The sequence below is a fragment of the Mobula hypostoma genome, chromosome 24 (assembly GCF_963921235.1).
Source record: "Mobula hypostoma chromosome 24, sMobHyp1.1, whole genome shotgun sequence".
NCBI classification, from domain to species: domain Eukaryota; kingdom Metazoa; phylum Chordata; class Chondrichthyes; order Myliobatiformes; family Myliobatidae; genus Mobula; species Mobula hypostoma.
The window spans coordinates 36,996,054-37,009,323 of record NC_086120.1 but is presented as its reverse complement, the minus strand read 5'-3'; the positions used below and the strand labels follow the sequence as shown (position 1 = coordinate 37,009,323).

At 41.0% G+C, this 13,270-nt stretch overlaps 1 protein-coding gene across 3 annotated transcripts in view; it reads left to right on the top strand.

The window, feature by feature from the left end:
• Nucleotides 1-12,970, top strand: part of LOC134337448 (phospholipid phosphatase 2-like) — a 150,482-nt gene extending 137,512 nt beyond the window's left edge. For all 3 annotated transcript variants that reach the window (XM_063032466.1, XM_063032465.1, XM_063032464.1), the window contains 2 exons: nt 5,370-5,546; nt 7,650-12,970. In XM_063032466.1, the coding sequence (XP_062888536.1) occupies nt 5,370-5,546; nt 7,650-7,790 (318 nt within the window). In that variant the 3' untranslated portion in view covers nt 7,791-12,970. The remainder of the gene's footprint in view (nt 1-5,369; nt 5,547-7,649) is intronic.
• The last annotated feature ends 300 nt before the right edge of the window (nt 12,971-13,270 follow it).

The following is a 13,270-nucleotide window of genomic DNA, read 5'->3' as shown; positions in this document are numbered from 1 at the left end:
ATTCATCCCTTCGGCATTGTTGCAACCACTACACCTAGCAATCGGGTCTTAAAACTACTTTTGATGGTTATATATATTTCTGGTTGGGCATTAATCTCAGATTTCCTGATAGAGAATTTCCTCTTCTGCTGGAGAAAGGCAAAAGTGCTTAACCAGGATGTTGCCCGGATTGGAGAATTTTCATTATGGGTGGAAATGGGATAGGCTGGGCTCATTTTCCCTGGGGCAATGGAGGCTGACGGATGATTTGATAGATCTGATGAGGCATAAGATTACGAGAGCAACTCTGTGTATGTGTGTGATAGAAGGACATAGGTTTAAGATATGAGGAAAAAAGTTTTCAAGGGAATCTAAGGGGAATTTTTGTTTTACAAAGAGTAGTTGATATCCAGAATTTAGATGTAGAAGATGATGAATGCAAACAAAATCCAAATTGTGATACATAACAAGTTGATATAGAATATAATTTGTCTACCCAGCCTGATTTGAAGGGAATAAACTTTTGGGATAGGATGGAATGAGTAAACTCCTCAGGAAGACAAGAAAATAAAATTAAATGGAATAAGTGCCTATACCTGATTGCTGTCCCATTGAATGCAAGGGTGTTGTGTAACATGAACTGGTGTAGACACAGAAGCAGTCCCATACCACTGCTCTCTGGTCTGTCAGTCTGCTGCATTGATAAATAGCAGTAAGTGGTCAAATTACTTTAACCAAGTGGCCATGTTCTTAAGATGTAGACCATTAGGTCTAGAACCAAAATTAGGCAATTTGACCTGCTGAGTCTGTTTGAGTCAGGGTATACTTTACGGGGGCCTCAGAATGATGAGAAAGTCATTGGAAATTCCCAGTCCTTTCCTGCCTGTAGTGGGAAGATGCTCTATGCAGTGGAAAAACTAAGAACAAGTCCATAAATCATAGGAGCTGAACGGCGCCATTTGACCCACTGAGTTTGTTCAACTATTTCATCATGGCTGATTTATTATCTCTATCAATCCTATTCTCCTGCCTTCTCCCCATAACTTCACATGCCCTTACTAATCAAAAATTTATCAACCTTTGCTTTGCTTTAAATATACCCAATGACTTAGCCTCCACGGCCTTTTGTGGCAATAAATTCCACAGATTCACCACCTTCTAGCTGAAGAAATTTCTCCTCATCCCTATTCTAAAGGGACATACTTCTATTCCGAGGCTGTGTCCTCTCAATGTCCACTCGATCTAGGCCTTTCCATATTTGATAAGTTTCAATGAGATCCTTCCTCATTCTTCTAAACTCCAGCAAGTACAGGCCTCTGCCCAGGGAGTGACAATGCTGGGTCTGAGACTGCTCTCTAGGTCTTCACAGCGGCGAATCATTAGGCCTTTAGAAGGTGCAGGACTCGCAGTCAGGTAGAGAATCTCTCTCTGCTGACCCACTCGACTAGCAGGATTAAGCCAACATTATGCAAGTATTTTTTGATCTTTGAACAGCCATTCTGACTCACCAGAGAAAATGAATACAACGAGCCTTTCGATATTCCAGTGCAGGAAGAGTATTAATGCTTTGTTGCATTCTTATTAAGCTTACTTGCTTTGGCAAATCCCACAAACTATCCTTATCCCCTTGATTTAGTGTCAGAATCTCTCTGCAGAGCCCTTTCAGCTTTCCTCAAACAAAGGCGTCTGATTCTCCAACTGGGAAATGGTTATGACCATGGGGAGAGCATTCTAACTGGTTGCCTCACTGTCTGTTATGGAGAGGCCTCTGCACAGGATTGGCAAAGGCTGCAGAGGGTTGTAAATTCAGCCAGCTTCATCATGGTCACTAGCCTCCCCAGTACTGAGGGCATCTTCAAAGGGCTGTCTAGGTACCATACCCGATGTGGACTTCGGTGACCATGGTTTTCCATATAGATCTACCCTTCGTTTTTTGGATGACTTCCATTTCCTTGATGTGTAGCCACCTGGCTATGCTTTTGATGTACATAAGCCGAGGTCTTCCTCTAGGTTTACTCCCCTCAATCTTTCCAGAGAGTATGAGTTTTTCTAGTTCATCTTTCCGCATGATGCGTCTTAGGAATCTGAGTTGTCTTTCTGTTATTGTTCGTATGAGTGATCGAACTGCTTGGGCTCTTCTGAGAACTTCTTCATTTGATGTGTGTGTGGTCCATGATATTTTTAACATTCTCCTGTAGAACCATAATTCAGCTGCTTCTAGTCTCTCTTCATAACCCTGGAACAAAGTTGATGCACAATAAGATTAAAGAACTAACGGGGAAATTACCTTGCTCAGCAAGTGGATGCATCAAGGCAAAAGATGGCAGCTTAATTATGAACAAAGAGGAAATTCTAAACAGATGGACAGAATATATACAAGAACTTTTTGAAGACCAAAGAGGAGAAAAACCAAACGTAAAGAAGAATCTTGAAGGACCTACAATTCTTCAAAGGGCAGTGCCCCAAATAGCTGCCATTCATCACCCCCCCCCCCCCATCATCCTGGGCATACTCTCTTCTCGTCACTACCAGCAGGGTGGAGGTACAAGAGTCTGAAGACATTCACTCAAAATTTTCAGAACAGCGTCTTCCCCTTTGCTATTAGATTTCTGAACAAACACTGAACCAACACATGAACACTACCTCACTGTTTTGTCCTTTTTTAACAGTACTTATTCAATTTAATCTTTTAAAATAATATTTCTTACTGTAATTTATAGTTATTAATGCATTGCACAATACTGATGCCACAGAACCACAAAATTTTATGACATATAGTGTGTCTGATTCTGATTTCTGTAATTAGCAAACAGTTCTGAAATCATTGTGCTCGAAAGTGACTTGTTCTGTCTTTCCATAAAATCTCCTAACAGTTGAGTTGATTGCAATTGCAGTGAACTATAGAGGTTGCTGAAAAGCCTGGTTAGATTGCACTTACTCTTTTAAAACAATTCTGTATAATTCCTTAACATTATCTGAGGTGTCTCTGGCAAAAATCAATAACACTGACCTACATTTTCACTCTATATTTTCATGCTGAGTACATCTGAATAAGGTTTATTTTTTAAGCAGAATTGTTTTGAATAGAACATTGCATTGGGGCCAAGTTCAACATTTAGCCTTGGCAGTAATTTGTGAATATAATCCACAGATTTGTTTTCAAGTTTCCGCTAATTGAAAACGCTTAAGGTAAAGAACATTTTAGCAAGTAAAATATTTAAGATGTACACGAAAGCATATGAGTATATCCTCCAAGCATGTGGGCTTGTGAAGTCCTGGAAAGACGAACTCAACATTCCTCTGCTTATTCACCATTGCCTTCCTCCATGCTGACCTGGCAGAGACCAACACCTGGTCTACCCAAATAATAGAGCAACTTTGTGTCTTTCAAACAGGACCTTGGCTTCATAACATTCTGAATCTGTGAGGTTTCTCACTGGAACACCCTGCCAATGAGGTGTCAAACTATTCACTGTGTGGATTCAGTTAGCAACAAAACAAGGCAACAACAGCAAGACAAGTCTCTTTCCTTTCCTGCCACCCACTCGCACAAACAGATAGTCCTCCAACCCCAGGGCAGGCCACCTCCAGGGCTCCAACCTCCAGTTCACAGACTTCAGGCCTCTGACATGGGGGCCTCCAACGTTTGCTTTTGACCCCAGGGTTTGCCAATCATGGGACTTTGAACTCCATAGTCACATGGGCATCCAACCGTAGTGCTCATTAACGATGGGCATTAGAGTGGGTGGTGGGTCATCCTGAGCCTGGACACGTGGACTTGCCAACATCGGGCCTCTGACTTCTGTTGCTTCCTGGACAGAATGTGTGACAACACTTCCAGGCTGCCCCCAGCACATCCTTGGGTTGTGTTGGCTGTTGACACAAATAATGTATTTCACTAACACGAGGAAATCTGCAGATGCTGGAAATTCAAGCAACACACACAAAATGCTGGTGGAACGCAGCAGGCCAGGTAGCTTCTATAAGAAGAGGCACTGTCGACGTTTCGGGTCGAGACCCTTCGTCAATGTATTTCACTGTATGTTTTAATGTACATGCGATAAATAAATGTATCTGAATGAATGAGACTGACTTATTGTCACTTTCCATTCTGTTCATGGTAATTTTGAAGTCCACTGTTGATGTAAAAAAAAGTCAGTACATTTATATATAATTTAGTACAGATAGAACGATATTAGAAATTTCTTGGGCTTAATTATGCTATTTTCCTGAATCAAAAAGTTGCTAGAATTTGAATACCCAGTCTAGGGTAACATTATTTTGCAAAACTGCTGGAAAACTAAGATTATCATCCTTCATGTGGGGGAGTAAGTTGAGGTGGGCCTTTTCCAGATTACAAAATTGTAAACACATCTGCTACTGTTCAAATAGTTGGGTGAAAGCTCCAGCATTGTTCAAAATCCTAACTTTTTTTAATTGAGGTCCAGGGTGGAATAGGCCCTTCCAGCCCTTTGAGCCGCGCTGCCTGGCAGATTCCCCTCCCCCCAATTAATTCCTAACCTAATCACCGGCCGATTTTCAATGACCAGTTAACCCACCAACCAGTAGGTCTTTGGACTATTGCAGGAAACCTGAGCACTTTGAGGAAACTCACGTGGTCACAGGGAGGACCTTACTGTAAAGCATTGTGCTAACCTCTGCACTACTGTAGTTGTGGTTAGCATAGCCACTTCTTGTTGCTGCAGAGGTAACAGTGTTCTGGTCTCTACGGGGTTCTCCCTCTTCCACTACAATGTGCACTCTCCATTTGGCAGTGAACTTTAGAATTTTGGTGGAATATCACACAGAATTGCTTCATGGACGGAGGAGGTCCAATTGTGGTTTATTTTCCTCATTTCGACACTCTCAATTACTAAAGCATGACTTGCCCTGAAAGGATCTAGCCCCAGAGAGAGCTTGCAATTGCTGGGAAATTCCTCTGTGACACACCTGGGTGTCTAAGGCTAATCGTCCCCCTCTTGGCATAGAAAGTGTGGCCAGGAACACTGGGAGACAGGGGTGTGTGAGGTCACTGTACTGTAAAATGTTGTGCTAACCACTACGCTGCCGGCCGCTCCTAATGTTACCTTGCTGTATCTGCTATAACCAGGCTTTGCTTGCGTAATGGCTGTACTTCCAGAGTTTCGGCATCCAGTGGATTATTTTTGGTGACCCCAGAATGTGAAAGTCACTACACTAATGGCCTTTTCCTTTCTAATCATCTTGCACCTTATGTGTGGGTTTAAGCCTTCTCTTCATTTCATGTGGAGTAATAGTCTTCCTAAACCCTTATTTTAAAAATTCTTAGTTTAATATTCTTGCTGAGAAGGAAATGAAGCTTTGATAATTGTCTTTATTCTCTTCCCGCCCCTCCACTTCCCCTTCCCCAGCTGTATCTGCAGGTCCGTTTGAGGGGAAAATGGGCCAGGCTTCTGCGGCCAACCATTCAGTTCTTCCTGCTGGCCTTTGCGGTATACGTGGGCTACACGCGGGTCTCTGATTACAGGCATCACTGGAGTGATGTCCTAGCGGGATTTCTCCAAGGAGCCATTGTGGCAATCTTAATTGTGAGTATTGAAGTCAGGGTTAATCTGATGTCTTGTTGTAGTCCCTTCACTCCCTCCCTCACTCCCTCACAACCACCTTCCAGATTCACACACCGTACAGCCTGCCAGGTCATAGCACAGAAACAGGCCGTTTGATCTATCTATTCTGAGCCGAACTGTTATTTTGCCAAGTCCCATCATTCACACTTGGACCATCCTCCTCTCATCCATGTACTTATCCAAGCTTCTCTTAAGAGTTGCAATTGAATCTGCATCCACCACTTCCGCTGGCAGCTCATTCCACACTCACACCACCGTCTGAGTGAAGAAGTTCCACCTCAGGTTCCTCTTAAATATTTCACCTTTCAGCGTAATCTATGACTTGTAGTTCTAGGCTCACCAAACCTCAATAGCAAAAACCTGTTTGCATTTACTCTATCATACCCATCATGAAATTTTTTACACTTCTATCAAATCCCCCTTCATTCTTCTACGCTGCAGGGAATAGAATCCTAACCTATTCAGCCTTTGCGTATACTCAATCGTCTAGTCCCAACAACATCCTTGTAAATTTTTCCTTGCTTTTTGATATTTTTCTTGCACTCTTCATTATGTATCAGTACTCAGTGATGCCTCCCTCCTCTGAGGCAAGGATTTATAAGTCAGGGTTCCACTCTGAAGATGCAAGTACAATCTGCAAGCAGATACTCCAGTGCAGGGAGTGCTGAGCGTTAATTTTAAGATCAGATACCGAAGCAAAGCAAAGGGTACAGGTTCTATATTAGAATACTCTCCACAGATTTATACTTTCTAGTCTATCAAAGGATTTTCTTTGCTACCCTCTATTCTGGTGGCACCTCACTTTAGGACAATGCTCTGCGTGACTAAATTTAAAAAATATATTATTAATTGCAAACGCCTTTTGTGTTATCCAGAGGTTTGAAAGACATTCTATAATTTCAAGACTTCCTCTAAAGACCAACATGTATAGTTGTGGATTTAAATTGAAGTGTACTTACAGGGCTGAATTGGTGGTTTTTGGAAGTGGCAGCTGTCTGATTTGAAACCAGGTAGAAATGGTAGGTGAAGTCTCTGTTGCTGAGTAAGACAATTGGGGCCAAAATGAAAACAGCCTTACTACAGTTATCCACCATTCTGTGCACGACTGCAGAACCAGTGACTTTGAACTCTTGGTCTGCATACATTCTGGTTGAAAGGTGCTGAGCTACAAGTGTGAGGTGTAGGCAAGACTGAATTCACCTCAGTGAAATCACCTGCAGCATAGCATCCAGGTTCACAGGCAAAGCATAGCTCTCAAAAAAAAAACCAAATACAAGCCAGATAAAGCAGCAACAGACAGTAAAGTGTGTTTATTTTCCTTTCCTTGATCTTTTATGAATGTACAGCAAAGTATTTAATTTCATGTTTACACTTCTTATATATGAGATATAATAACAATGGTATTTTAATTATCTTTTGAAAAGATTAATATTAGTAATTGTTGAACAAGTTTTCAAAAATGCTTCATTTATTTCTGTCTGACTCTGGGACACTTTTATTAATAGTAAGACGATGAATGCATGTAAACAATCAAAAGGACTTATCCTTTTTAAGGATAAGTCCATAATTATTGTTACTGATTCATAAATCAATGATAATCTCTGCTTAAAAATGCCATGACGCACAAAAGAACAATCTTTTAGATTATCACCAATACACTCTCAAAAAGCTTCACCACGCCTGTCATGGTACAATAGCAGAAGCCCAGTGGAACCTTTTCTTACTCATAGTGGTAGCAATAGCTTGACGATACACTGCCCCACCCCCTTCCTTCCCAGTGACCAAAGTCTGGCACGCTGGAAATTTGTTTTTTCCCTTCCAGCTCCTAACTAGTTGGCTTTTTGAATTCTGAAGTATTAGTCAAGAGTGTCTGGGACAGTGCATCATTAACTTTTTAACTTGGAAATGCAATATAGCACATCAGCAGCTTTCCTACATTCCTTTGTGATTTCATTGTCAAAACAAGCTTGTATTCCTGTCTGTATGTCCATATTTGTTCATATGGTGCAATCCTTTTGATCCTAACCAGGAACTTGCTAAAAGAAGAATTTCTTTGCTTTGCAGGCCCGCTATGTTTCAGATTTCTACAAACACAGGCCCCAGTTTCCAGAGGATTCCGAAGCTTCTGAGCCGGAAAGAAAACCGAACATTCCCTTAACCGAAACGGAGCCAATAAATCACTACGGCACCCAGCGTGTTCCCTGATTCACTGCTGGCCACCCCTCTGCCGACAACTCTGTGCCTTTCCATCAAGCATCAAAGGAAAGAGATGCTTTCCCTTGTTTATGTCATTCAAACTTTGTTTTGTTTTCTGTGCATCAATGTTCAGCCTCCTGTGTGAAAGGACCTCTGGCTTGCTTTTGCATGCTTGAGTTATTGTGGTTAGATACCAATAGGCTTGCATTTTGCAGGTGAGGCACATAGCTGAATTTTTCACACCTTGCACCAATAAAAGTGTATATTCTTGCCACATCCCCTGTCATTATCCCCACCCAAAACAAGTCTTAGCTCTATGTTAATATTAAAAGTGTTTTGTACAATTTATGTAGATCCTATTTTTCAACAAGTAGCATTCCATCCATTTCCTTGACGTCCCACGTCTTGAACAGAAACAACTGCTCCAGGCCTTTGACATTATTCTTCTACAAGTATCTGCAAAGTGATCCAGGACTTCCTTATTTGCTTTCCATGGTCCCTCTGCTCCAAACTAACACATTACAGAATTGGGCTCATTAACACTCCCAATAACAAGAAAGCTTAGCATGGGAGAGTAGGAAAAGCCAACTTGATTCCAGCCAACCCGATACTATCCCAAGGTGAAGCAAGCTGTTCCCACCTTGAATGAAGTTACAGAAGGGTTGGTGGACAGCATGACTTATGCCAGCCAGAAAGAAATTGTTATAAAGTCCATAAATAAAATAGTAGTTTTAAACTGGTCAGGCAACTGACAGTGAAATGGTATTATTTCTTTTCCTGTGTAAATTTCTCAGTCTTGAGAAACTTGCTTTTAAAAAGCATTTTGATCATCTATACGGTATATAACTTTATATATTTTAAACATTCAATTGACAGATTTGGGAAATGGGAGTTTGTTGCAATATTTTTATTAAATTCAAAATTTATACGCCAAGATTTAAACTTCCAGACCTTTTTAAACAAAAATGGTTGCAATTCTGAATGTTTTAAGTGAAAATGCCGGTGAACAAGCCCACTGGCAAAGTACTTTAATCATAACATTTTCGGATATATTGTATGGTTCATGGATGTGGGACCATTCACAGTACACAACAGCATTCTCTTTGCTTAGAAAATTGATATCGGCATAATGTCAGTTTTCCTTTCACATATCTCCTATGAGTAATAAAATTAAGAGGCTTTTACACTGGTTACAGCCACTCAGTGTGTAATGATGGAAGAACTTTAACAACTCCCCCCACCACCTCCCATTGAATATCTGCTGCCTCCTTTAACATGTAGTTACAGACCTTGGAATATGCCATGCAGCAACAGTGAGTGTTAGCCAGTTGTCTGCAGTGGTAGATGAGCAAGTTTCAGGCTCACTATACTGCACCTTTCACCACGATCACAATCTTTCAGCAGCAGTTGATATTCCTATCCCTGGGGACGGCCCATGGAGCACAGAGTCACGTGTTGGACAGCTCTGTGAAATGAGACTCATCAAAGACCATTTCGTCCCTTTCCTGACCTTCTTGGCAAACACCCATTCCAAAAGGAGATAGATGATGGTCACATCCTCAAAGCTGCTGCCTTGAGGGCGGTGTCTGGTGCTGCTGAGATTCTGGCAGTGCCTGGAGGATCTGATGGAGTGAGTCCTCCTTACCATGGTGCTTAATTGAAAGGTCTGGTGACAAGGGATTCTACCAAATTACTTTTACAATCTGCTCATGAAACTCTGATAGGATCCACCAGCTCCCTTTTCCACAAGGTCTAGGAATTTCTCTACAGGTTGTTCTTAATGTCTGCACAAATCATTGAACAAAACCTAGATGATCCAAATTAATGGAGCTGGCAACATGGCTAGATTCAGCCTGTATTTGACTGGAACCTCAGCACCTGGTAAGATTTGGTGTTTGCACACCCAAGGTCGACATGCATCTTGATGTAGCATTACACAAGGGTAGCCTTTAGCTAAGTTCAAGTGTGCTGCTTGTTGTTGAGAACCAATCTCTTGAGTACTGCATGAGAGTTGTGAGTAACACTGCTGTTATTTAATTATGGCCTCCTGATTGCAGATAGTCACCTGCAGAGGGATGTGAAACCCTGATATACATCAGGAATTTAAATCAGATTGCATAGGTTAGAGAACCTTGCTTAATTTTCCAATGTACATGTAGGAATGGTTATGATAAAAAATCAAGAGTTTCAGAGTAGGAGAGAGTTGGAGGGGACTGTTCCAGAAATGCAAGGAGAATCTACTGGTAGATTCGATGGGGGTTGATATCTGGGAGGAGCTAGCAAACCTCTGTCTTTGCCTCAGAGTCGACTCAGATCTTTCAGTCCAAAGTCCACTGAGTGAAGCAGAAAAGACATAGAGCACTGCAGCACAGAAGTAGGCCCTTCAGCCCATCTAGTTAATGCCACACTGTTTCACTGCCTAGTCCCATAGTACTCCACATCTGACTTATCCATGTGCATATTCACACTACTTAAATGGTGTAATTGAACTGCTATCAATCACCTCCACTGGCAGTTCATTCCACACCTTCACCACCTTCTGTGTGAAGGAACTATCCCTTAAGTTCCTGTTAAATACTTCACCTTCCACCCAGAACCCAGAACCTCTAGTTCTAGTCTCCTCCAACCTCAGGAAAGAGCCTCCATGTATTTATCTACATTCCTCGTAACTTTGTATACTTTTATCAAATCTCCCTTCTTTCTCCTGTGGCCCAGGGAATAATGTCCTAACCCATTCAACATTTCGCTAAACCTCAAATCCTTGTAAATTATCTCTGCACTCTTTCAATTTTGTTGATGACTTTTCTGTGGATAAGTCACTAGAACTGTGCACAGTACTCCAAATTTGGCCTCGCCAATGTCTAGTACAATTTAAACATAACATCCCAACTCTTACGCTCAATACTCTTGATAAGCAGCCAATATGCTGAAAGCTCTCTTAATGATCTACATGTGATGCCACTTCCAAGAAATTATGGAACTGTACCTCCAGATCCCTCCATTCTACTGCACTCCTCAGTGAGGTGAACTTGTATTTATTCCAAAGGAGTGACTTCAGATTTTTGTAATAAGCCTGATGTATTAAGGATCTGGAAATCCTTCTTTGCTACACTTCACAGTGGTGCTAGAAAGTTTGTGAAGCCTGTAGAATGTTATCGATTTCTGCATAAATATGACCTACAATGTGATCAGGTCTTCACGCGTCCCAAAGCTAGATAAAGATAAAACAATTAAATAAGCACAAAAAGAATTATACATGTTCATTTCTTTATTGAGAAAAATTATTAATATTACGCACATTTGTTGGAAAAAGTATGTGAACCTTTGCTTTTCGTTACTGGTGTGACGCCCTTGTACAGCAATAACTTCAACCAAACGTTTGCACTAACAGTTGATCAATCCTGCATATTGGCTTGGAGGAATTTTAGGCTATTCCTCCTTACAAAACTACTTCAAATCTGTTGGTGGACTTCCTTGCATGAACTGCTTGTTTCAGGTTCTTCAACAATGTTTCTCTAGGATGAAGGTCAGGACTTTGACCCGGCCATTACAAAGCATGAATTTTCTTCTTTTTGAACCATTCTATCGTTAATTTACTCTTGTCTTTCGGATCATTGTCTTGTTGCATTATCCAACTTCAATTAAGCTTCAGGTGACAGACCCCGACGTTCTCCTGTAAAATGTTTTGATACAACTTTGAATCCATTATTCCCTCAATGATTGCAAGTCATCCTGGCCCGGAGGCAGCAAATCAGCACCTCAAACCATGATGCTCCTTCCACCATGCTTCACAGTTGGGATAAGTTTTAGTGTTAGTGTGCACTGCCTTTTTTTCCTCCAAACGTAGCAATATGCATTTCTGACAAAAAGGTCAACTTTTTTCTCATCTGTCCACAGAACATTGTCCCAGATGCATTGTAGAACATCCAGGTGGTTTTTGGAAACTTGAGTGTTTTTTTTGGACAGCAGTGGTTTTCCCAGTGGTGTCCTTCCATGAACACCATTCTTGTTCAGTATTTAATTAGAGTGGACTTTAGCAAGTTTTACAGATCTTTCTGCAGGTCTTTTGCTGTTACCCTTGGGCTCTTTTTCACCTCAGTCAGCATTGCACGTTGTGCTCTTGATATGATCTGTGTAGGATGCCCACTCCAAGGGAGAGTGGTAATAGTACTGAGTTTCCTCTATTTATAGACAATTTCTGTTGACTGATGAGCACTCAGGTCTTTAGAAATGCTTTTGTAGCCTTTTCCAGCTTGATGTATCTCTACAATTCTTCTAAGGTTCTCTGAAAGTTGTTTTGATTGAGGCTTGGTGCACATAAACAGATCATTCTTGAGAAGAGCAGGCTCTGTCAGTAACCTGACTTTGTGTGTCTTTTTCATAGGGCAGGGTACCTCTACAACCCACACCTCCAATCTCATCTCATTGATTGGAACACCTTACTCCAAATAGCTTTTATAGAAGGCATTATCCCAGAGGTTCACATACTTTCTCGAACAAATATACATAATATTGGATCATTTTTCTCAATAAATAAATGAACAAGCGTACTGTTTTGGGGTTATTAATTTATTTGGGTTCTCTTTATCTAGTTTTAGGACTTGTGTGAAGACCTGGTCATATTTTAGGTTACATCTATGCAGAAATAGAGAAAATTCTACAGAGTTCACAGACTTCCTAGCCCCATTGTATGATTTTAAAGGCCACTGACTGCACAGTCCCCCAGCTTTTCTTGTCCCCTATTTTTGAGTATGTAGGTGACAGTAAGTGGGAGAGTCTGGACCACCAAACTGATCCATCCTTCAAGACCAAATCAATAGGTAGCTGACTGAGGTATCCTTGGCTCTCTGGGAATATGTTAGCCCAGATCTGCAGTTCTATCTGGCAGCATGTCAGATTTATTGAGGCAGGACATCTTCACCATTATTTACAGGGAGAAGAGCAGAGTAGGGACAGAACTGAAACAGCAACGCATCTTGCTGCTTAACGTAGAAGATAAGATGGTGGCAAGCAAAGCCTTTAAAAGATATATTAATACAATTTAAATTGTTATATTGCTGTTCTTTAAAGATCACTGATTTAATTGTAAAATTGCTTCAGATTTGTGCTGAAATTTATAATTTTTTTCCTGTTATAGAGGCAATGTAAACTTAAGGTATTTTATTAAGTGATGTAATAAAGTAATTTTTATACATTTTTCAGTTGTAATGTGGTGGTGCTCTCAACTGAAGTTTTCCTGATTTGGTTCGGCTGCTTAAAGTGTCAGTACATTCACACTTTATTTTTTAAGGCTGGTGCTAAATTTGGGCCAACAAAACAAATTTCAAAAGGTGCTTTGATTCCTCCACGTCTGTCCTCAGGCAGATAAAGTTTTGTCCGCAGTGTCAGCAAGAGGCTATTAAAGTGCAATGGCAACGTAGTGGTTAGCATGATGGTATTACAGCAGGCATTCCAGAGTTTGGAGTTCAATTCTGGCATTGTTAGTAAAG